General features: G+C 46.0%; 7 protein-coding genes across 7 annotated transcripts; 5 read left to right on the top strand and 2 right to left on the bottom strand.

The window, feature by feature from the left end:
* Positions 1–3,542: 3,542 nt before the first annotated feature.
* V1508DRAFT_407125 (uncharacterized protein) lies at positions 3,543–4,857 on the top strand (the record flags this gene model as incomplete). The annotated part of the gene is made up of 4 exons (XM_066938833.1): positions 3,543–3,666; positions 3,697–3,904; positions 3,965–4,571; positions 4,636–4,857. 4 exons carry the CDS (start codon positions 3,543–3,545, stop codon positions 4,855–4,857), a joined length of 1,161 nt encoding a protein of 386 aa, XP_066792293.1.
* A 4,231-nt stretch (positions 4,858–9,088) lies between these two features.
* On the top strand, positions 9,089–10,113 carry V1508DRAFT_362106 (NADP-dependent oxidoreductase domain-containing protein; the record flags this gene model as incomplete). The annotated part of the gene is made up of 3 exons (XM_066937216.1): positions 9,089–9,160; positions 9,292–9,334; positions 9,389–10,113. The coding sequence occupies 3 exons, from the start codon at positions 9,089–9,091 to the stop codon at positions 10,111–10,113; spliced, it is 840 nt and encodes a 279-aa protein (XP_066792292.1).
* Positions 10,114–11,314: 1,201 nt separating this feature from the next.
* On the top strand, positions 11,315–12,706 carry V1508DRAFT_61544 (uncharacterized protein). Its single transcript, XM_066942981.1, has 2 exons — positions 11,315–11,786; positions 11,842–12,706. The coding sequence occupies exons 1-2, from the start codon at positions 11,384–11,386 to the stop codon at positions 12,600–12,602; spliced, it is 1,164 nt and encodes a 387-aa protein (XP_066792291.1). The 5' UTR covers positions 11,315–11,383; the 3' UTR covers positions 12,603–12,706.
* Positions 12,707–12,721: 15 nt separating this feature from the next.
* Positions 12,722–13,761, top strand: V1508DRAFT_61571 (uncharacterized protein). The gene is made up of 2 exons (XM_066942982.1): positions 12,722–13,519; positions 13,587–13,761. Exons 1-2 carry the CDS (start codon positions 13,129–13,131, stop codon positions 13,697–13,699), a joined length of 504 nt encoding a protein of 167 aa, XP_066792290.1. The 5' UTR covers positions 12,722–13,128; the 3' UTR covers positions 13,700–13,761.
* A 121-nt stretch (positions 13,762–13,882) lies between these two features.
* Positions 13,883–14,992, top strand: V1508DRAFT_428250 (uncharacterized protein). Its single transcript, XM_066941780.1, has 3 exons — positions 13,883–14,241; positions 14,289–14,429; positions 14,487–14,992. The coding sequence occupies exons 1-3, from the start codon at positions 14,032–14,034 to the stop codon at positions 14,886–14,888; spliced, it is 753 nt and encodes a 250-aa protein (XP_066792289.1). The 5' UTR covers positions 13,883–14,031; the 3' UTR covers positions 14,889–14,992.
* Positions 14,993–15,162: 170 nt separating this feature from the next.
* On the bottom strand, positions 15,163–17,182 carry V1508DRAFT_442759 (uncharacterized protein). Its single transcript, XM_066942352.1, has 2 exons — positions 16,292–17,182; positions 15,163–16,227 (listed from the first exon to the last, which is right to left on the bottom strand). Exons 1-2 carry the CDS (start codon positions 16,796–16,798, stop codon positions 15,502–15,504), a joined length of 1,233 nt encoding a protein of 410 aa, XP_066792288.1. The 5' UTR covers positions 16,799–17,182; the 3' UTR covers positions 15,163–15,501.
* A 1,964-nt stretch (positions 17,183–19,146) lies between these two features.
* V1508DRAFT_61492 (uncharacterized protein) lies at positions 19,147–20,353 on the bottom strand. The gene is made up of 2 exons (XM_066942980.1): positions 20,253–20,353; positions 19,147–20,147 (listed from the first exon to the last, which is right to left on the bottom strand). Exons 1-2 carry the CDS (start codon positions 20,262–20,264, stop codon positions 19,512–19,514), a joined length of 648 nt encoding a protein of 215 aa, XP_066792287.1. The 5' UTR covers positions 20,265–20,353; the 3' UTR covers positions 19,147–19,511.
* Positions 20,354–21,084: the final 731 nt, after the last annotated feature.

Here is a 21,084-nt window from a genome sequence, read left to right as displayed (position 1 = left end):
TGAATTAGATGCGACCTGTATCACCATCGGGTTGTCGGTGGACGTATGGACCAGCAAAAATCATCTCGCCATACTTGGTGTCGTGGGTCATTGGCGGAATTCGTTTATAATGAACGTGTTCTGGAATTCCAAGAGCTAGAGGCGACTGATAGCGGAGAGAATATGGCAATAGTTGTCGCCGACCTCCTGGAGGAGCTTGACCTCGACCGCAAACTGTTAATTGTCCTTTGGATAGACCGAAGTCCGCAACGACGTAACCGATGGAAGAAGCTATGCAGGCTGGACGAGATTTCAAGCCCGCTTATAGTAGTTCTTTTCTTCTACTGCGCATCCCGAGTGATTTTTATCAGCTTATATGATGAAGCTGCGAGTTAGATGTATCTTAAGAGTTTATACATAGAACTTAACACATCCATATCACCAGCATACATATTTCATATCAATCAATATACACCAAGTCACCAGAATGACTTTACAACCCTTTGACATACCGTCGCATCTTAGCGAGCTATTTGCAGCCTGAACCCTGTACTTTATCGTTCAGAGCCGTCTTCTCCTTTTATGGCTACCGTAACAACTACAACTACGAGAACGACCGTATTCTAGTCTGGGGTTACACACCTATTGGTCATAATGAAGACTTCTTAACAAGTAGGGCAACAAAGCTCAGAAACAACAGATCAAAAGTTTACTTCAGTGTGACCTACTTGGTATAATCCCACTATGTATCCGAGTCTGGTAAACTAGAACACTCCGTCCCTGCCAGCTAAAGGCAATCAGGCGAGAATCAAGCGGCTTGTATTGTGACTGTATTGCTAAGAAAGTTGGACACGTTTTATGGCTATGCGTGCAATAATGATATATTCCTCATGACTAACTGATTTAATATAGTGCTTGTTATGAATATGAAGTTATATTCAAACGTGAACATTACTGTTACGTACACGTGGATATTCAGCAGACGCTTAGTGGTTTTTTTGGTAGAAGTTTTCACGTGGATATTTAGTAGACGCTTAGTGGCTATTTGGTGGAAGTTTATTTCGGTTCTTTCTTTGCGTTCAGGGCAAGCCCCCATGTATATAAGTGGTTGTTCTCTCTTCTCTGTTTTGGGGGGATATAGGAAAATATATGTTCGTTGGGACAATTACAGACTTCGCTGTAACGGCCTTATCAACGTGTCGGCTCAATCCGTGTTTCATACCGACGCTGAAGCTCTTATTATAATGGTTTATTAACAACACGCACTGAACACGAAATGCAACAAACGCAAGCTACATAACATTTAAATATTCAGCGGAGTATACAACGATTAACCAACTCCAGAGACTTCTTGGGCACTGAGAAATTGCAAACTGTACAGGCACCAGTGATTTTTGTATCAGTCCTTTTGCCAGAGTTGGATAAATACTATAAGTTTGACGCAAAGATCACCCGCGTGTACTGCATCGTTCGTATTATCTCCACAATGGAAGTGTAATTATATTGGCAACTAACTGTGGCATGCACTCTGCCGGAAACAAATGCTTGACTTCTGGATCACAGAATATATTAGTCTACTGCTGCAATTCACCATATGGAAAGCGATTTAGCACCAAGTTGATCATGTTAGAGTACTCAGTCACAATTATAGGTACTAAGTGCTTCTTCTCTCTTCTCTGTTTTTTGGGGATATAGAGGAAAATATATGTTCGTTGTGACAGGTACCTCTGTCGATAGTCATCGGTGCCGGAAGCTTCGATAGCCCCCTGGCGTGTAATCGCCTCCGATGCAATTGCCTCCTGGCGCTTGCTTTTCTTCATCTTTCTTTCGACTTGCCGGTGTATTTCCTGACAGTTCCGGGTAGCTTAACGGTGGCTTACTCACGTTGTAGCGATCTAAGAATTCTTGATGTACCACGTCCTTTTTGCGGGCTAAACCCTTGACATGTGTACAAGTCTCACACGCATCCTGCCTTTGTGCTCACGATCAGATTGCCTACCTCTTAGCACCGTGAGGATTTGGTCGCATGCAGGACAAGTGATTGACAACTTCCCCCCCCCCTTGTGAAACTGGCTCAGGGAGACCCATCTTGATGTGAAGGATGACGCAAGCGGCAAACGTTTACGTTACAGGATGCTTGCAAGACAAGACGGACCGGCGGATGCGAGGGGCGGGATGGCGCCGTATATAGTTTTCGTTACTATGGTCGGCTACAGAAGTTTCCGAATCCGACGATTTGTTGCGCCCGCCAACGGACGACAACAATACAGTCTAGAACAGACTATCTGCGACTCTCTCTGCAATTTGCTCGAAGATAACATTGCACGTGGTTCGTTACCACCAGGGTTTGGCCAACACATGTTGAACATTATACTTTGCGCTGTTTTAACTAATTAGGAATATTTCTACTAGAGTGAATGCGTGAGGGACGATGCATACTACCACGAACGCGATTACTTTTTCGTGCTAGTGCAAACGCATTTTGGCGACCACAAGGTCTCAGAATCTCTGTCCGATTATATTGTGTTCCTTCGCTGCCTTCCTTCCTTTTTCTCTTCTTTTCGATACTATATAGTTTACTCGACTGGTTTTCTTGTGTTATTGGACTGCGCAGCCTTTGAGGTAAACGGACTGTGGCAATTGTGCTGTATATGCCCCAGTGTTGCGGCGACGCTTACTAAGCATACGCAGTTACCCTGAGAACATCGCGAAAATTCCAGGACTATCAAATACAATAAAATAATATAATAAAACCCATTCAGTTTGGGCAGAAAATCAGGGCGATCAAATAGTCTCGATAATGTGCAATCCATGCCTCAGCTGCGTTGAGGTTGCGAACTTCAAGAGTGGACCCGTACTCCACATTACGCCGGGGGTACGTCTCAATCGCCCTCACTTGGTTATACCAACCGTCCAAACTCTAAAGTCGCCCTTCGCCCCTCCTTTTGGTATGGTGACCGGCCCGGAGGCGACATGTGACAGTGTGATCATATATTCTTGGTCTTTTCGCGAGGGGCTGCGAGTGACGTCAGATTGCGTGTGGGCTCACCCTGCCTCACCTCGAGCGGCTCGGCATATGCGGTCCCGTTAGTGATCGTTTCGATCTGTACTCTCGGCTCATCCTGTTTGAGCATTATCCAGCAAAAGACCAGGTTTTTGTTTTCATACCTAATTACCACGGCCACGATGTATCGCTCCCGTTGGGGAATTCGTGGCCTTGTACGAGGTATCTGTGTCGCAAATTAAGCATCACAACGATTGGTCATCAGGTTGGTGCCTTCCATGATTTCAGTAACTTCTTGGGTTTTCATGCTTAGAGAGGATATCATGCAATAATTCTAGCAGATAGTAATAATCTACTTAGTAAGTGATATGTGGGCAATATCTTTTAGGTTGTCGGAAAGTGGACGGCGGATGAAGTCCCGGTCCAAATCATAATCATAACAAACACAAACAAAGATCTCGACTGGTACCGAACCGTTTTCTGCAAGCTACCCACTCGTCTGCACTTTACGTGTCTTCGCCCTTCAACGCCACAGCAAGCTGTATTAACATATCACATCATGAGTCTCATTGACGGTGAACCAGATCGACGATATTACGCCGGCGTTCGCGAAGCCGCGTGGCAGGCGATGGCGATCGCCACACGCGAAGGCGCGACGGTCTCGGAGACCAGAGACCGAAGTGGTATAAAGACTACTAGAATTTCCACCACAGTCACTGCCAAGAAGGACACTGTCCAAAACATCGCCAATATAGTCACAGTCGAAGAAGTCTCAGCCAAGGAGGATCCAATGCAGAGTGAGATGTCCGGGGTACTCGAAATCCTCCGTGGCCCGCTACCAAGTGACTCGGTGCTAGAGTTCATAGTCTCCGAGGAAGGTTACAAGCAAATCATTAAGGAAAGAGAAAAGTCCAACCGAAGGTGACACCCAATTGATTCTATTTCATGACTCTGGATGCTGACGTGAATAACAACTGTCAGGTATAGGGTATGGTACGATGGCGAGTCTCAGAAAGTCACAATCAATTGCTGTCCAAGCTATCTCCACGAACGCACGAGCGTGATGGTAATCGACAGTATGGTGGACGAGGCCGTAAGGGTCATGCGTAATGCCGGGGTAAGCAATCACGTTATCTCGAGAATACAAAATGCTGGGCACTTGACGACATCTACAATATCTCGTAGGCAGTCTTACAAGGAGCCAGATGGGCTCATTATATTTGACGACGATGAATCCTTAGATACTAGTAGAATTGCTTTTGAACTGGGCTTTTCGCAGTCGTACTTATGCCTGCGTCAGGCGACTTTATGGTGGATCGAGCAAAAGGAAGCTACCGTAGCAATGCTGCTGTGTCTGACAGAGGTCGACAAGAATTCTGGGGCGGCTCATCGGGTGTTTCGTACCATCGAGGACCGCAACGCGGAAATGCAAACATGTCTGATTGAATTCAACAGACAACGGAGAGTGGAGCATCGCACACTGGGACCGCTAGAATATAATGGGTACAAATGGTTTGGAACTCTCCGTGATGCGTTCTTCGAGACGTATCGAGAAACTGATGCCGGCATAGTGAAGAGTGAGCCAGTGGTAAGTTCCGTGAGACATCGCAATTCATAAGAGAGCAATTCCCTTCTCTTACATATGAAAACAGCATCTCGTTAAGGATGGAGTTGACATCACTGACGTGATTCCGAGGGATTTGACGGTTAAAGTGGGTGACTTTGTTCCCTCCAATTGGCTGAACGACGACGCTGTCAGACAATTAGGGGTCAACTTTCTCCAGCCGCAGACATTCATGGAAGGTCTATCTAGCGCCATCGTTAGAACTGCACTCAATAGAGTGAAAGACACGTTTAAAGTTGAAGGAGATTAACGCCATTTTGCAAGATTCGCTAACCAACTTATTCTACTTCACTAATCGTCAATTCCAATATTATTCAACGCAACTGGAGACTAAATACTGCTGGTCACTGATTTAACTTATTATATTGAGGTACTGTGGAGCCGGAAATTCTGAACGTCAGGATAATCAGAGAGGCACAACATTATCTTGACACATGGATTATTGCTAGCGGACTGAAAAGTTGAGTCATTTACTCCCACGTGAACTTGGAAATTCATTTACTCGTTCAATAAAACCTAGAGGCACTGAAACTATGCAGAGTGCCAGCATATGTTAATACATACCATCAATCTACCGCATCCAATCCAAGGGTAGAATGCTCAAATTCCCGAACGGGCCCGTTCAAGTCTACCTTCTTAGTGACTGCCGTAGACAGGGAAGGATAACTCACAATCGTATAATCACGGTTCAACTGACAAAATGTGTCGATTAATATGCTAAGGACTTATAAGAGCGCGGAACTGTCAACTGAAATCCCCTACATCATCGAGTTCCCTGTCAAGGACATGTCATTAACCTGGATGTGGGCATTGCTGATAGTCTCACGTATATAGTTTAAAGAGTGCAAAAGCAGCGGGTTGGCGAAAATTGCACACGCTTGTGATCCATATACGACTTTAGGAGATCTAAGGTCAAGCACATAGACAAAATTCTGTAAATAAGCTAATGAAATTTATAGCAGAAATATCTTCGCAAACCTTTGCTTCTTAGATGACCGCTTGGAATACCTTAGGACTCTTCACGGTACGATATCGGCAATGTTTGCGCAAATCGGCAAAGGGCATCATCGACCTTAATGTCTGTCGATAATTATCGTCTAATACGATATCGTCGCGCAGCTCCTACTTCGGGTCAGGATCAGCTAATCAGCTAATCCGCTTACGAACTCTTTCAGAAAAGGGCTCGCAGAAGAAAGGCTTTAGCCATGATTAGGATGAGTATCTGCTTGCCCCAGTGTTGCAAGTGTTGCCAGTGTTGCCACACCGGATCCACGACGCTCGTCGGTTTTTCCTGTCCAAAGAATTCTTGCTCTTGCCCAGCTATCTCTATTATGGCGTTCGATATTTTGCCAATTCGTGCAATGTCAGCAAAGCCAGAGCCTTACTTTCGCGCGTAAAAATTAGTACAGATTGTTGTAACTGCCTTGTAATTGGGGGTACTTTGATTCGTACTTTTGTTCTTGGAATCGTAGTTGAAATCGTAGTTGAAACGCGTCAAACCAGGGCGTAATCCGGTCGAAGGTTGCAATCGTGCAGATTCTAATTGGCGTGAATAGGTTCCTTTCCTTTCAAGTTTTGTTATCGATTTAGTTGCAGGGTGACAAGTTGCTGTAAGACGTTTGACCTATCGTACTAGTCTTTTATTCGGCGTTCGAGAGGATCATAACGTTTTGTAAAGCAGAGTGCGCGGGTTCCCAGTCATTCGATCGATCATGAGAGGAACTTCCAAGTAAGTGGGCAGCACATCAAACAGATTGAAATTAATATTTTGTATGGCCTGAATAGTCTCAAAGAGGAATGGTTAGTGGAATTGACCGTGAATCGTCTGAAACTCCAGGGTTTGGGCCAGAGGGTAGTTCAATTATTAGGGAGATTCATTGAGAGTAAACCAACCATTCCTTTTTGGGACTAGCGTATGTACTCTTCCGTGGAACGTCTGTACCTGTGCTACACCACCACATCCATTGCCACAGCCATCACAAGCCACTCCACTACCACATTTCGGCTACACTTCACTTTAATCGCATCATGTGCATACGGTTCTACTCATTCAGTTGCTCTAGGGCCCAGGTGTACGGCGGTACGCACTTGTCTGTTAGTTGGTGACAATGCACAAGGCAACTCTCACGGTCGGCAAGTTATTGTCGACCGCGACGAAGTTCACCAGGGCAAGCAGAATTTGTTGGTCTTGTACGTTTGAATCGATTATGACCGTCTGCCCATAAAGACGCGCCCATCATCAGACTTGCAAAAAATAAAACCTTGAAAGTGTTGTCCGCAGTCACTTTCACACTGTAGATGTAACCATCATCCCGCAGAGTCTCTAAATCGGGCAGCTGAGGACTTGCTTTCGCGAAAGTAGTCGTATATTCGATTATAAACATCCCTGCCCAACAGCTACAAACCGTAAGTCGAATTTAGCACTGATGCAAGGTACTAAACGATGCTGAAGAGTGCTGGACAAGGTCGAGCATAGTTGCTCGAGCCCTGCAGTCATGGGTCGGTTTTCAGGATAAGCGTATGATCGATACCTTCAATCTGATGTCCGTCGTGTTGGTCGACCAGCTCTGTCAGGATCCACGACTCGTTGAGTTGTCCTTTGAAACGAACTCTCTAAGGGCAGTCGCAGAGCATGCTTCGAGCAAATTTCTGACGGGTGATCCCATTGTCTCCTTAAGTCCCGAATTCCATTGGGAGCTTACCACTGTTGAGAGGCTTCACTTGCATACAAGCAGTAGACTTTTTATCTTTGTTTTTCACTACGCCATTCTTTACGGCGAAATTGTTGTTGATCGCACGCGCGTTCACAAAAGCTCTGGCTCTGGCATATGAATAAAAGACCATGCCAACGGATAAGTCACAATGCATAAGTCGTAGGGATTGCTCATCGCGGGAAAGTCAATTGCAAGCGGATCCATGATAAATTATTAGACAGAAACCAAGCGCAACGCCCATGTCCTGCCCTCCTCGCCTTAAGCCGATCTCTTCGTCACCAACGTCAATTCCCATCGTAGCCCACGTTCTCACAGTACTTCATCACGTAATTTTAGTAAAGTTAACTAATGTGTTATATACCGCGTCGCGTTTAACTGCTTGACAAGGACGATCTTCAAGGAGTTTTGGCGATATTCAGGTTTTGTGATAGTTTGCGGGCATCGTGCGTAGAGGTGGATACGATTACGGTACCGTCAAAATTTAATACTATTCGTAAAGTTAATCTCAAAAATGAGAACCTAATCGTAAAGTAATCGTATGGTCTACCGCAAAATCGTATAGTAATCGTATAGTAATCGCATTCCTATTTAGGTATGGCGTGAAAAAATTTACCCTGCTAACGCGTGCCACGCGCGGAACGCGGTTGTCTTTCAAGCATACTAAGAACGAAATCTGTTAGTTATCGTTTGCCGCTCGCTTGACAACTTAGAAAATATGGATCCTCCGACGCGACCCCACCGAAAGCAAGCGGTTGATTATTTATTGTTGAATGATGGTTACGAAGGAGATGAGCCGATGGAGAATATCTTGCCAGACACGGCCCAGTCGAGCATTGAGACCTCCGTTGGTCTGGGACCCAAGGATTCTATCAGCCAGATGGTTCCCGATGGTAAGGAGTCAATAATTACCGTTGAGAAGCCCAATTTAGAGAATCGCATGCTCTCAAAGTTGGCCCCCCGAAAAGCTCAGCGATCAGATATAGACAGATATTTTGACGAAGAGACAGTAGCTGTCGTCGCTACTGAGGAGAGATGGCTGCTAAGGTGGCGGAGGGCCCACAAAGATGAATACCCGAGAATGGCAGCGGCGGCCAGAGACTACCTCGCAATTCCAGCGTCTGAAGTGGCTGTTGAGAGATTATTTAGGGAGGGAAGAGACTTGCTTGTGTTAAGAAGGCATTCCATGGAGTCAGGGACCATGCGAAAGCTTACTTTACTTGCAGATCACTATTCAAGAGGAACTGGATGGTAATTTTGTGCTATTTATTTCTATTTATTTGCATGTCCTTTTCGTGTACATTTCAGAGCAGATAATGAAGATCGCGTGTATGACTATACGATTTTTTGCGAGTAACCAAACTCAGCGCTCGTATAGTTAATCGTAAAATTGTACATGGACTCGTATAGTAATCGTATTGGACTTTACGAATACGAATAACGATTAATCGCAAATCGTATCCACCTCTAATCGTGCGGCTGTGGATGCACCATACCAAAATAATCCAGTATATGCGCGGGGACAAGGGAGTCGTGCGGCCAAAAAATTGGCCTAGGATAAAGAATTAGACGGAGAACCCAGAAAAAGCTTAAATAGATGGGCTAGCATCTATCGGAGTTAAAGGGTTCCTTATCTCCGTGTGGTCTCGCTTGGAGGTAATGACCACAACCGGGTTGTCTATATAAAGCTCTTGTCGCCATTGACATTTCTTTTTTTTTAGTTCGCAATTTCGGTCTTAGCTGTTACCCCTGATACATTTTCGAAGAACAATGTCGAGGCTTACCATCAACTCCACTTTGCGTATGAACTCGGGATATGAGATTCCGATGCTAGGTTATGGCGTATGTATTTCCCCATGGATCATAGACGGCAATCTCTAACATAAGTCCCAGGTCTACCAAACGTATGGGAGGCTCGCTTCTGGATCTCCGATCGTGACTGATTGAATTGTAGTCCTGCCAACATCTGCGAGTATGTTGTGACGAAAGCTTTTGAGGCTGGCTACAGACATGCAAGTCTCGCAACCTTAACAGCTACGTCCTGTCACTAACAATCCTAGGTCGACTCAGCCGCCGTCTACCGCAACGAAGAGCCCTCAGCAGTAGCAATCAAGAGAAGCTCCATCCCCCGCTCCCAAATCTTCTTCACCTCCAAAGTTCCTCCCCGCGGTTTGTCCTACGCCCGCGCCGCCGCCCAAATTGACGCATCTCTAAAGCTCACTGGCCTCGAATACATCGACCTGATGCTCCTCCATGCTCCCTATGGTGGAAGAGAGGCCCGAAAGGGTGCGTGGAAAGCGCTTGTCGAGGCTCAGGAAGCGGGCAAGATCCGCAGCATTGGTGTTTCCAACTACGGCGTTCAGCATTTAAACGAAATGGAGGTCTATATCAAGGAACTTGAGACGGAACGAGGCGGTGAGGGTAAAGGAGGGAAGATTGATGTCGGGCAGTGGGAGATTCATCCATGGTTGCCTAGGCGAGATATAGTCGAATGGTGTGAGAAGAGAGGGGTGGTGGTGCAAGCTTACTGTCCGATTGTGAGGGGGAGGAGGATGGACGATCCTGTTTTGCAGCCGCTAGTGAAGAAGCATGGGAAGACTGGGGCGCAGGTTCTGATTCGGTGGAGTTTGCAGAAGGGCTTGGTGCCTTTGCCCAAGAGTGTTACGCCATCACGAATCGTGGAGAATGCGGATGTGTATGATTTTGAGCTGGATGCGGAGGATATGAAGACGCTAGATATTAATGCGTATGAGCCTTGTGCTTGGGACCCGACGGTGGCGGGGTTGGAGGAATGAGGGTTTGGAGTGGGGTAGGATGTGGAAGGTAGTGTCATATTGACTTATAGAAATTTTGTTTTATTCCACATCCACGTCCCCTCCACGTCTGACCTGGCCGTTTCCTGCATCCGAGGCTAGACTTTTCATTTCGCTGCACATCGACACTCTTTCGGGTTCTCCCCAGGTCCTATCTACCCCTTTCCTCATATTTGAGCCTACCATACACTTTTGGTTTGTTGCACATCCACGATCCGTCGGGTTCTTCTCGGGTTATATCTTCCCCTTTTCCCACATCCGAGGCACTTCTTAACTTCCTATCTTGGAAATGAATCACCTGAACGCTTATTCATTCTCACCACCCATTTTCCCCAACCTGATAAGATGACACTAATAATGAATGCGTGGACTGCAGACGATGACAACACTGCTCAACGAAAGTGGCTTCAAATGCAACTCGCAGACGTAGTTACCACGTTCAATCAGTCCCAGAAAGGCATCACGGAAAAGCTCAACAGGGCAAGTCGCTAAAAGTACCATCAGAAAATCAGAGAAGAGTATAAACGATACTGTTCACAGCAAAAATCCCGCCGATTGGCAATGGAGGTATCCTTCTTATTGATTTCGATGGTAGGTAATCATGCCCTCATTTAAGTCAGACTCGTGTGCCAGCACGCAATTGTAGAGATGGTATACGAGAGGATCGAAGGAACCAAGTCGACGCCTGTAAATATGATGTGCAGTTCAGAGGTCTAAACCATGGTATTGACTATTGACTACACATACTAACGAGCCGCAATGGTGGCGGCCTAGAGGTCTAGTTGGTCCAGAGTGCCTGGTTCACTATAGTAAAGAGGTATTGACTGGTATTGACTTGTTTACCCTGGCTGGCTCAACCCATGGCCGACCGCTCCCTGACCCCCGCCAGAGGTACGCCGGGTAAGTCAGCGAAAACATCTGGGTTGGTAACATTCATAAAAATGGTAGTATCCGAATCAGGAAAATCAGCCGCTTCGGATGGTATATTTATTTCTATTGGTTCTGACGTGTAAGGGACACAGTGACCGACCGCAACTTACTGCTTGGATGGGTGAGGTTAGGGCTTTGTCATCATGAGAGCCTCTGGGTTAGGGTTGTTTAAAAGTGTCGCGACAAAGTGGAAGCATCGTACCAAAACAAGGAGATGTGATGTCATTAAGGGATCTTGTCATGTGATCCTACACAACCAAAAATCAATCGCAATAACAGAGGCAACCGCAGGTGAACCTTTCTCATTTGTTGCATCACACCAATGCTCTCAGGATCCTCCATGATGGCAGGGAATCTCTTCTCCTGGGTTTTGCCCCCAGACCGAACGTCTCCAACAATGGCTCAACCCTCTCAGCGCACGTTGTGGTGTGCTTTCTCCGATGATCTTCGGAGGCCGTTCTCTGTAGATTGCACTCTCGGAGTTGACACTATTGACCGTGTCAAAAAGAAGACTTGCGAAATGGACGAGGGATGCAAGATTGCTCACTGGAAGCTCGACCTCTACAGCCCTGTCAACCCAGTCAAAGGCGGCCTTATAAAGGAGAATCTTGCACATCTCCATCCGCGCGAGCGAATCTTATCCGACTTCCCTCAAACCAACGATCCAGATCTTGACATCATTATTTTACGACCACAAGAGCAACAGCAACTTACCACTCCCCGAGGTACAATCCTAGTTCATCATATCATGATCATAGCTAATGTTAATGCCACCTTTAGGTTCACCAGAGCTTGACGAACACATGCGCGCAAACATATGTGCTAGAGATGAGACAGTGTCGAAACTTGCGGAAATTCTAGATGCTGAGAATATTGTTCATATACGCGGCACCCCAGCAAGTGGGAAGTCAGTACTTGCGCTTCTATTAAGGGACTATTATCGCCGACAAGGAAGGACAACTTTTTGGCTTGGTGCGTGGGAACAGAACCTCAGTGACCTTAATGACAGAGATCCTTGGGAAAAATTTGCTCAGATCCTTAGATGCCGATACCCGACATTCAAAAAGAAACAAGATATTTTTGCCAATGACAACGTGATCATCCTGGATGAAGCACAGGGCACATATGGAGATATTGAATTTTGGGACCACATTGTCAAAAGCATCCGGGGTAGGATTGGATATAGGGTAAAATTATGTCTTTTCTGCTCATACGGCAGCCCATCAACAGGCATGCCATATAACAGAAGAGATCATGGAACGCCTGTGGATTTCGGTCCTACACAACGTATCTCATTAACTCCATCAGTTGAGCCAGGTTCGCCACCAATAGGCCTATTCTACAACAAAGACGAGTTTGAAATCGTTATGACGAAATTATGTTCTGCTGAACTCGTTGAAAAGTATACTATTGACAGAGACGCTCGGAACTATATATTCAATCTCACAAACGGCCATCCCGGGGCTGTGAACTCAATAGTGTACTATCTATTCCAGGTATGTAACTGCTCTATAGGCACCTGCATTTCGACAGTTATGTGAGTTCCATGGCAGACGCTGCTACTGTCTTGCTAGGCTCAGTGAGAAAAGAAGAAGTCTTAATAAGCAAATTAGCTTTCTCTAATTAGCGCAACTGACTCTATTTTTTTAGGTGTACCGCTCTGAGGTGAAACATGGAGTTACTCCCACGATAACAGAGAACCGTGCGATTCAAGCCTTAGCGGATGACAATAAAGTCTTCAGCAGTCTCAAGGGAACTGCTGTCTCTCGATCTTTTCCATTCGGGGATAGATTTACAACAGAAGCCGCAAACACTCTGAGGCAAGCGCTAGAGGATGGATATATTCCATTTAACGAGTCAGTTGACGGTATCAGATGCTGTTATGAAAATGGCTGGATCCACAGAGCAGTCTTAAGAGATGGCATTGAACAGCAGAAGAGTGTTGGTGTTCTGCCCTCACGCTTACATGAAAAGTAATGTTCTCCAAAATGGACTCTTATTGTTCTATACTGAAAATATCTAGGTATATTGAGTGCCTTATTGCTAAGGTACCAACAAAGTTCCCAGATGAGGCATTTCCTACGATTCAAAGCGTGTAAGGAGGTCCTCAAGCAATTCTCCTCGAAAAATCTTCGGCATTGCGTAGAAGGCAAAATGTCAACTGCAGCCAAACTCCGACCACTAGAGGCGCAGTATCAGGATGAGTTCTACAGGGCCTTCAATGCTGTAGTAGGTCGAGGTGTGCCAATCTCCAGCGAATGGTCGCGGAAAGGTGATGGCCGAGTTGACTTCTGGATTCCACAAAAGAGATGGGGGATTGAGTTACTCAGAGACCACAACCGAGTTACTGAGCATTGTGATAGATTTAAGAAGGGTGGCCGATATTATCCATGGATTGAAGCTGATATGCTTGAGAATTGGATAATAATTGACTGTGCCACGTCTTTGCCAGTCAATGGTACGTAGTCTCATTCTGTGTCTGATTTACGTTCTTGATTCCCGCCGTGTCACTCACATCATCACAGAGTATTCCGAGTCAAAATTGTGGCATGCTGTCTTCGAAAACGATTATTCCCAGCTGTTGGTGTTGGACCATAAGAAAACCTGTTTAGCAGGCCCTACTGTTTTAGTAAATTGAGAATCAAGTCAATTTAGTGTGTTATCTAGTGCTATCTTTGAAAATAAAATGGTTTTCACGTAGTTGTTGGTAGTGCACTCACTTTATGGACCTTGGCTACCTGCCCTAATTGTTGGTTGTGGAACCTTTTTTGTATGGGTCCAAGATACAACAGTGTCTTGCAAAAGTCTTGTCCCCTCCCAACGAAAAAAAAAAAACCTCTCCCAGCGCGTCGTATTTTACCTCGAAGTACTGCCGACGACAGTTCAATGTCTGCTTCTTTTTGAGTGTCTGCTTCTATTTGAGAGACTTGTCACCGCACATTGAAACATCGGATACGTTCATCGCGCAAAATGCCTCCGCGTTTTCCAGATTCCTTCCTCCCATCTGTTCTTTTCATGGCCGAGAGCGGTTCTAGTGTGGATCAGATTGCTAAGGAACTAGGATGCTGCACCAAGACTGTCAAGAGGATTAAGCACAACTTTAAATTGTGGCAATCGCATCAATCTCCCCCAGAGGGGCGTCTAGGAAGACCATCGAAGATAAATGATGCAATGCTGGTCGTAAAAGTCCACTTACAATCGTGGTATTTACAAGCTGACTAGGACAGGACTTGTTGGAACATTTATTACGACACCCCTTGGCCGACCTGGAGGACATGAGATCGTTTATATATGACCAATTCGGTGTGATTGTTAGTGCTTCTAATATAAGCAGAACATTAAAGAAAAACAGCTGGACGAAGAAGAAAGTATGGAAACATCGAACGTTCCGATTATCATATGGCTTCTCACATTACTCGTCATAGATTCGCAAGAACGCGGCTGAGCGTAGTCAGGCGCTAAGAGACGACTGGCTGCTTCAATTATCTGACTGGACTGCCGAACAGCTCATGTTTGTGGATGAATCCGCTGCTAATGAAAAGACTGGTGATCGTAAGGATGGCTGGGCGCCTGTCGGTGTCACACCAGATGAGAGCGTGCCCGCATTTAGGAGTGAAAGATATTCTGTTCTGTTATGTTATACAGTAGACGGATACATCGCTTGCAATATACTACGGGGCAGCTTTAAGTCGGATAACTATGCGATGATTATTCAAGTCGTTCGAGAAAGGTCAATACCAGGACGCATTCAGCTTTGTGTACCCATTATTGTCGGACTTAACGCGTTCGGTTACCTCCGGGGGGAGATACCGACGGTCAGAGAGTGAGCACCGCCGTCAATTTAGGCTAGTCCCAAAAAGGAATGATTGGTTTACTCTTCATGAATCTCCTTTATTAATATTTCAAAAACGAATGCCATGCAATGCGGCCCCTTTCTGATATTTGAACCGCAGACAGCCTGCGCAAACGACGAGAGATAGCGGGATAGGCCAGGGTGGTTTAGCGGACGCTTTTATGCTGCTCGTGGGCGGCGAAAAATTTGCAGTTTCCCGAGCAGCAGTTGTTGAGCGAAGAAAAGTTTAAATAGTACGTTCATTGCGATAATCACTACGACAGGGGGTGCTTGTCAACTGCAACCTCTACATTGGCCAGGAGTTTCATTTTCTTCTGGAGTTATTAAAAGTTAGAAAACCAGCCCACAATGTTCGGCGTTCATATCTATTAGACCCTTGAGAGGCGTCCCATGTCCCTGATTTTCAGGCTAAGTCCTTACCCACCCATAGCAATTCATCGACCATTGCTACTCCAAGCACTACTTTTAAATTCCAGCTTGTGCCGCCAGAATTCTCGAAGCGAATCTCGACATGATTTCAAGGTCGCTTCCGAGGATAGGGGATAAAAATACCACTGCTTCTAAATGATGTACATTGCTGCAGTACACTAACTTCCTTTTGCTCCATTTCCATTTCGTCCTCCATTGTTCCCTTTTCCCGTCTGCTTTTCAGGTTCAGGAGGAGTTTCTTTCTTCGTGTAGTCCACCCAATTATTCATCGCCAATTCATTTACCATCGCGACCCTAGCACTACTCTTTATATTGCTGCTCCAGCCACCACTGTTCCCTTTACCGGAGACTGACAGGTTCGGATCATGCTTATTATCACTGTCCTTTTGTCCGCCTGTCCGCCAGGCAGTAAAAGGCGGTGGAGTAACCGAATAGCCCCGTATTTTTCCCTCCTGCAGATTCCACATCATGTCCATGTCGACCGGGCCGCGCAGATTCAGGTACGAGAGATTGAGCAGGAGGCGCTGGGCTCCTCTGCGGGTGATTGCATAGCCCATTGTGCAGATCGGCCCGTACGCCGGCGAGATCAGTCGTTTCTTGCCAACGTCGTTACCCTTGACGCCGAGGGACTCCATTTGGTTGAGAAACACTTGCTCGGTATCCTTCCGAGAAGGCACATTGGGATCATCATAGACATGGACGAGGTCGAGGCGCTTGGGATGCGCGCTGTCATAACATTGCCCCATGATGAGGACGTCCCAGTCGAGCCCGTACGGCGCGCTGGTCTGCTCGTGCTCAGTAGGCGGGACGAGCCGGAGGGTGCTGTTTTGCATCTGAGAGCTCAGGTCCTGGAATATCTGGTGAACGTTTTTGTCCCAGTCGATCTATGCAGATTTTGTTAGAGCTCGCGAACCCGCTACCAACTCCCCAGCCTCACAAGAAACATACATCGTCCTCAATGATAAGCGCAGTCTCGATATTGGTGTCAATCACGTAGCGCCACGCGTCTGCGTGGGCACGCCAGCACCCAAGCTCAGATGGCCTAAGAGTCCATTTGTGTGCATTATTATCCGGCACGGCTTTGACGCTGATGCTTTCACCAACAACGCCATTGATGAGTCTCAGCTTTAGCCCGCTCATGGACGCCGCTAAGTTCATCGCGTCCTGACGGTCAGTGCGGTCCGGCATGCTGACGTAGAGCACCTCGCCAAAGCCGAGAGATTCGTTCCATGCCACGGATGCCAGGTCAGGAGTCGGGGGTTCAATAACGACTGAATCGTTCCATGCCACGGACAATAGGTCATCTGAAGTCGAATTCGTGAATTGCGTCTCCGGGATGCTCAGGTTGAGGTAGACGAAACCCCGAGATAAAGTGTAGCTCACGACTAGGACTCCAATGATAAAGCCCGCAGCGAGAGTGAGAAAGAAATAGAAATGCAAGAGTTTTGGCAACATTATAAGAATAAGAAGCTCAGTTTCCTGGGCGCAAGGAAAACTCACTCATGGTATTTATTAGAGTCCTGCTTAACGACGGTGCAGCAATTCGTCGATGCAACAGTGGCTCTGGAACCTCCCATATCTTTGGGGGGCAGGCGCGCGGCTGTAAGAACGAAACATTAACCCAAGGACGCACACTAACCCGAGTTGGATTATGTCGGTTAAGTTACTCTTGGTTCTTATTCATTCCTAAGCATTGACCCACTTCTCGCCCTCTGTTCTTACACATGGTTGTTATTCATGCCTTAATCTTGATAGCCGTGCCCATCAGCGTAGGGTCCGACAAGCATACTTCTTTGAGTGCGCGTCAGCACAGAAACAAAAGAGTAGGAAGTCACGAATCATTAGAGGCTGGGTGTAGGAAGACATGTATAAGGTAGACCACAACTGCGGACTTAAGCAGGGTAAGGTATATAATAACCTTCTCCTGGGCTTTCTGCATAAGATCTGTCCGCCGTGCATAAAGCCTCGCGAACACGCGAATACACTGCAGTTAGTTTAATTGCCACTAACGGCCCACAAAATTATTGATCTACGCTGACACAATTCCTCTATAAATAGAGGAACTTAGCACCCGTTTAGCTTTCATGTCTCGCTTGTATGGTAAAGCATATTTTGCTGCACACACTCTATCATAGTAGCGCTGCGAACCTTGGAAATAAATAACTTCCCTCTTAGGCCTAGCTTCACGGCCAAAGTCCCTTTCAGGCCTAGCCCAACCCCCACGCTTCAGCAACGCCATGGGGCATCATTCAGCCTGTCGCATCATGATGCTAGTCGCTGCTTTTTAACGACGAGCGTAGCGAATTGCAGCGGCATTGGTGAATTATTGGGGTATCAGGACGCGTACGAGAGGTCTATGCTGTGTCATTTTTTAAGCGTTGCTCCACTCTTTGGAAAACTCTAAAATTCGGCAAGAATTTATCTGTGCCAAGTCGAAAAGTAAAATTCCACTCACATTTTTTGATTGTTGCGGTTCCAAATTAGGCGAGGAATATCGCATGAGTTTCGAACAAAAGGTTTGCTAAAATTAAGCACAGATAAGCTCTGTTCAGCTGATGACTGCCGCATATGTGTCTGTGCAACAATTAAGATTTCGCGATCGGGAGATTTACGCACGTACCTACTGTCGCAGAAACGTGGCAACTTTAATGATTTAAACTATGAAACGTAATGGTACTTCAGCCGTATGTAATGAAGTGGTTTGAACTTTAAATTGCCGCATACCCCTAGCCCTTTGTCTACGGTCAGCAATGGGAACTACTAAATGGAAGTATGTGGTTGTCCATGTCTGTTACCGTCACACCGGAGTTACGTATCATTAAATCCGACTGACGTGGAATTATATTAGTAAACAACGCGTTCAGAGCACGTTTGGCCATATCTTGATCATCGCATCATTCTCCTAAACTGGATCCAGCAACATATAAATATAATATATATGCGATCCATCATAATTTCGCAGCGACCCTCCGATTTTCACCGAAGTTACATTTAGTCAATATCCAGCGGCCAAAAGAGCTAGAATGGTTTGCATACTCACCTACGTGAAGACACGCAGCCGTCGATTTACACAAGAAAGACCGACTTCAAAGGCCAACACATATCAGCATTACCTACATTCCGCCACGTAAAGACTGGCAGGTTGTGATTGGAAAGCTCGCTGTGGTAAGACCCATAATATGTCCATACCTAAACGGGAAGCGCCCATGATCGGCGCCGTTTCCTTTCTCCGCTCTGCTTCACTTCGTTTCGCTCTCCATTAGTTCGCTCGCGACGAGTACTCGCAAAGTTCATTGATATATCTGTAACTCTGTCATCGTAGATCTCATCGGACTATCCATTCACCATCTACGAACCGGGAGTCATGCTTTGTATTCGACTTCATTACCGTTTTCCAACTTCAACCGCTCTGATTGCATACATATATATAACTTACTTTGTTTTCATTCTAAACCTTCGCATTTATTTAACTAATATCCGATGTCATCTTACTCTCCCCGAACATCCACTCCATCGGCTCTTCCCCTTCACGACGCGTCTCGCTCCCTAAAATATACCAATGTCAACCCCAAACACCGCATACAGCTCCTCCTCCCGAGTGAAGCTTCACCGTCAAAGACGCGCATTATTCGAAACCGGGGCCCGAGGAGCTCGTGATCAAGGATGCCGCTATAGCTGTAAATCCGAGTTTGTATTACGCTTCCTCCCAAGAGCACACTATATCTACCTATCTTTGGGGTTCGAAATTTTAAGCCAAATAATACGAATATGTTCGGCAAAGTGAACGGCTGAAACTCGCACGGATTGAAACACACGATACATTACGTAGCCTCTGTTTGAAACATAACTGACCCACCAAGCGCCCAAGTTAACCAAATATATTCCTCTTCATTGCATTTGCTATTAGTCAGAAATGAAAGTACGAAGAAATTGCTTGCAACAGTCCAGCCAAGACAGACGCAGGGACTCTATTGCTGTTGGTGAGCTCTGTCCGCCAGGTGTCGGGCGTACGACTGAAGACATTCTTCAAGCCCTTAACTCTACGTAGTCAAAAGTCGACTGACCTTAGACTAAACTTAATAGACGCTGAATACCAAGACAAAACCCGAAAACCAAAAAGAAGGACCCAATACGATACAAATTGACAGACAAAACCTAAACGATATCCCTAATATTGATCATGAAGACGGAACAGGCCAATTCCATTACCCACTTCCTGGCGACCCAATGGTGTCATATCCAGTAAAGCATACGTCGACAACAAAACCTCGACCCCACGATCAGTCGTAGAGTAGGTGTGGAATATCTCATCTCCTTCTCTCAAAAATACAGAGAAACCAAAATATCCGTTCCCCGGTTTCCATGTTACGACTTCCCCGGCTTTATCGGCATCGTCGAAAGTCTTTCCGGAGCTGTAGAAAGGAAACTTCCATCCCATTCTCTGCTTGAAAGCTTGGACTTTCTCGATAGGAGCTTGCGCAACGGCAACAAAGCTTGTATCTCTGCTCCAGAGATGACTTAGGTTAGGAATATGATCCATGAGAAAGGAGCATCCAACACAACCCTCCTTATCTTCTTCCTTGAGCATGAAGTGGTACAGGACCAGCTGTCTGCGACCAGCGAAGAGGTCGACCAGGCTTTTTTTCCCATCTAAAGTGTCAAACTGAAATCGGACTGGATCGTCGATTTTAACCATCGGCAGATCCCGACGGGAAGCGCTAATATCAGATAGCAAATGAGTGGCAGCTTTCTCTTTCTTGAGGAGCTCGGCGCGTTCCTTTTGCCATTGTGCTGGGGAGGCGACCTAGAACTCAATAGTTAGAATTGAATCTCAGTATTAAGAGCTTGACAAATGGCGATACAGTTATCCACAAGTCAAGATATCTAAGAAATTTCACAACAGTCGTACCTTGCTAGGCATATTGCACAACTCTACTAGACTAAACAATACAGTAATACCAAAACGTCGATTCCACGAGCAGACTAGTATATAACAACTGAATATGCAGAAGAACTGGCTGAAGACCGAGATAAATTGGCCTTTGCATGAAATGACGTACGTGACCCTAGCCCTTGTCCCGAACGAGGCACTCTTTCGTCACTCGATGTGGTCCAAGTACAGTATGTCACACACCGGAATTACTGAACCGATGCGAAGATCCTGATGTGATTGGGCTCGTACAGAGCATGATTATGAACTTCGGCATTCAAGAGGTTGTATTTCAAATAGCTCGCCAACCTCGATTTACGCAAGCTATCGATCAGTTTGCAAAAGGGACGAAAGTAATGATGCATGAAATTGCATTATTAAAGGCCGAAGTTGAATCTCTTTGAGCAGCGAATGAGGCATTAAGCAAACGCCGAAAGCAAAAAAAAACCTCGAACGTGTGAAGGAGGAAGCCTTACTCTACACCAAGGACAAGAGCTAAAGGTCCAGAGAGAAGCTGGGCAGGGTGGAGAGTAAGAACCGTACGAACATGAGCGGCAGAGGATAAGGACTGCGCCAAAGGAAGCGCGATGTGGCACATGCGGCCAGTCAAGCTATAATTCACGTACTTGTGAAATAATGGTAAATTGGCCTGATGAAGAGGATTCTGATAGATTTGAATCGATTTGATAGTGTTATGGGTTGTGTTTAAATGGATTGTAACGTACTTCCCTAGCGAACCGCCCACACCACCGAACCGCCCATTTGCCCGCCACGCCAGAAATTTATTGATCAACATTTTTCAACGCGTCGA

The sequence above is a fragment of the Lipomyces doorenjongii genome (assembly GCF_038497915.1).
Source record: "Lipomyces doorenjongii strain NRRL Y-27504 unplaced genomic scaffold V1508scaffold_149, whole genome shotgun sequence".
Lineage (NCBI taxonomy): Eukaryota > Fungi > Ascomycota > Lipomycetes > Lipomycetales > Lipomycetaceae > Lipomyces > Lipomyces doorenjongii.
This window is presented reverse-complemented; position numbering and strand designations above follow the sequence as displayed.

Coding starts and splice junctions, on each gene's coding strand:
- V1508DRAFT_442759 (XM_066942352.1), bottom strand. CDS start 16,798: ATGTTGCCAAAACTCTTGCATTTCTATTTCTTTCTCACTCTCGCTGCG. Junction 16,228..16,291: donor CGCTTATCATTGAGGACGAT/GTATGTTTCTTG, acceptor AAATCTGCATAG/ATCGACTGGGACAAAAACGT.
- V1508DRAFT_428250 (XM_066941780.1), top strand. CDS start 14,032: ATGCCTCCGCGTTTTCCAGATTCCTTCCTCCCATCTGTTCTTTTCATG. Junction 14,242..14,288: donor TAAATGATGCAATGCTGGTC/GTAAAAGTCCAC, acceptor TGACTAGGACAG/GACTTGTTGGAACATTTATT. Junction 14,430..14,486: donor ACAGCTGGACGAAGAAGAAA/GTATGGAAACAT, acceptor TACTCGTCATAG/ATTCGCAAGAACGCGGCTGA.
- V1508DRAFT_61544 (XM_066942981.1), top strand. CDS start 11,384: ATGCTCTCAGGATCCTCCATGATGGCAGGGAATCTCTTCTCCTGGGTT. Junction 11,787..11,841: donor GCAACTTACCACTCCCCGAG/GTACAATCCTAG, acceptor TGCCACCTTTAG/GTTCACCAGAGCTTGACGAA.
- V1508DRAFT_61571 (XM_066942982.1), top strand. CDS start 13,129: ATGAGGCATTTCCTACGATTCAAAGCGTGTAAGGAGGTCCTCAAGCAA. Junction 13,520..13,586: donor CACGTCTTTGCCAGTCAATG/GTACGTAGTCTC, acceptor ACATCATCACAG/AGTATTCCGAGTCAAAATTG.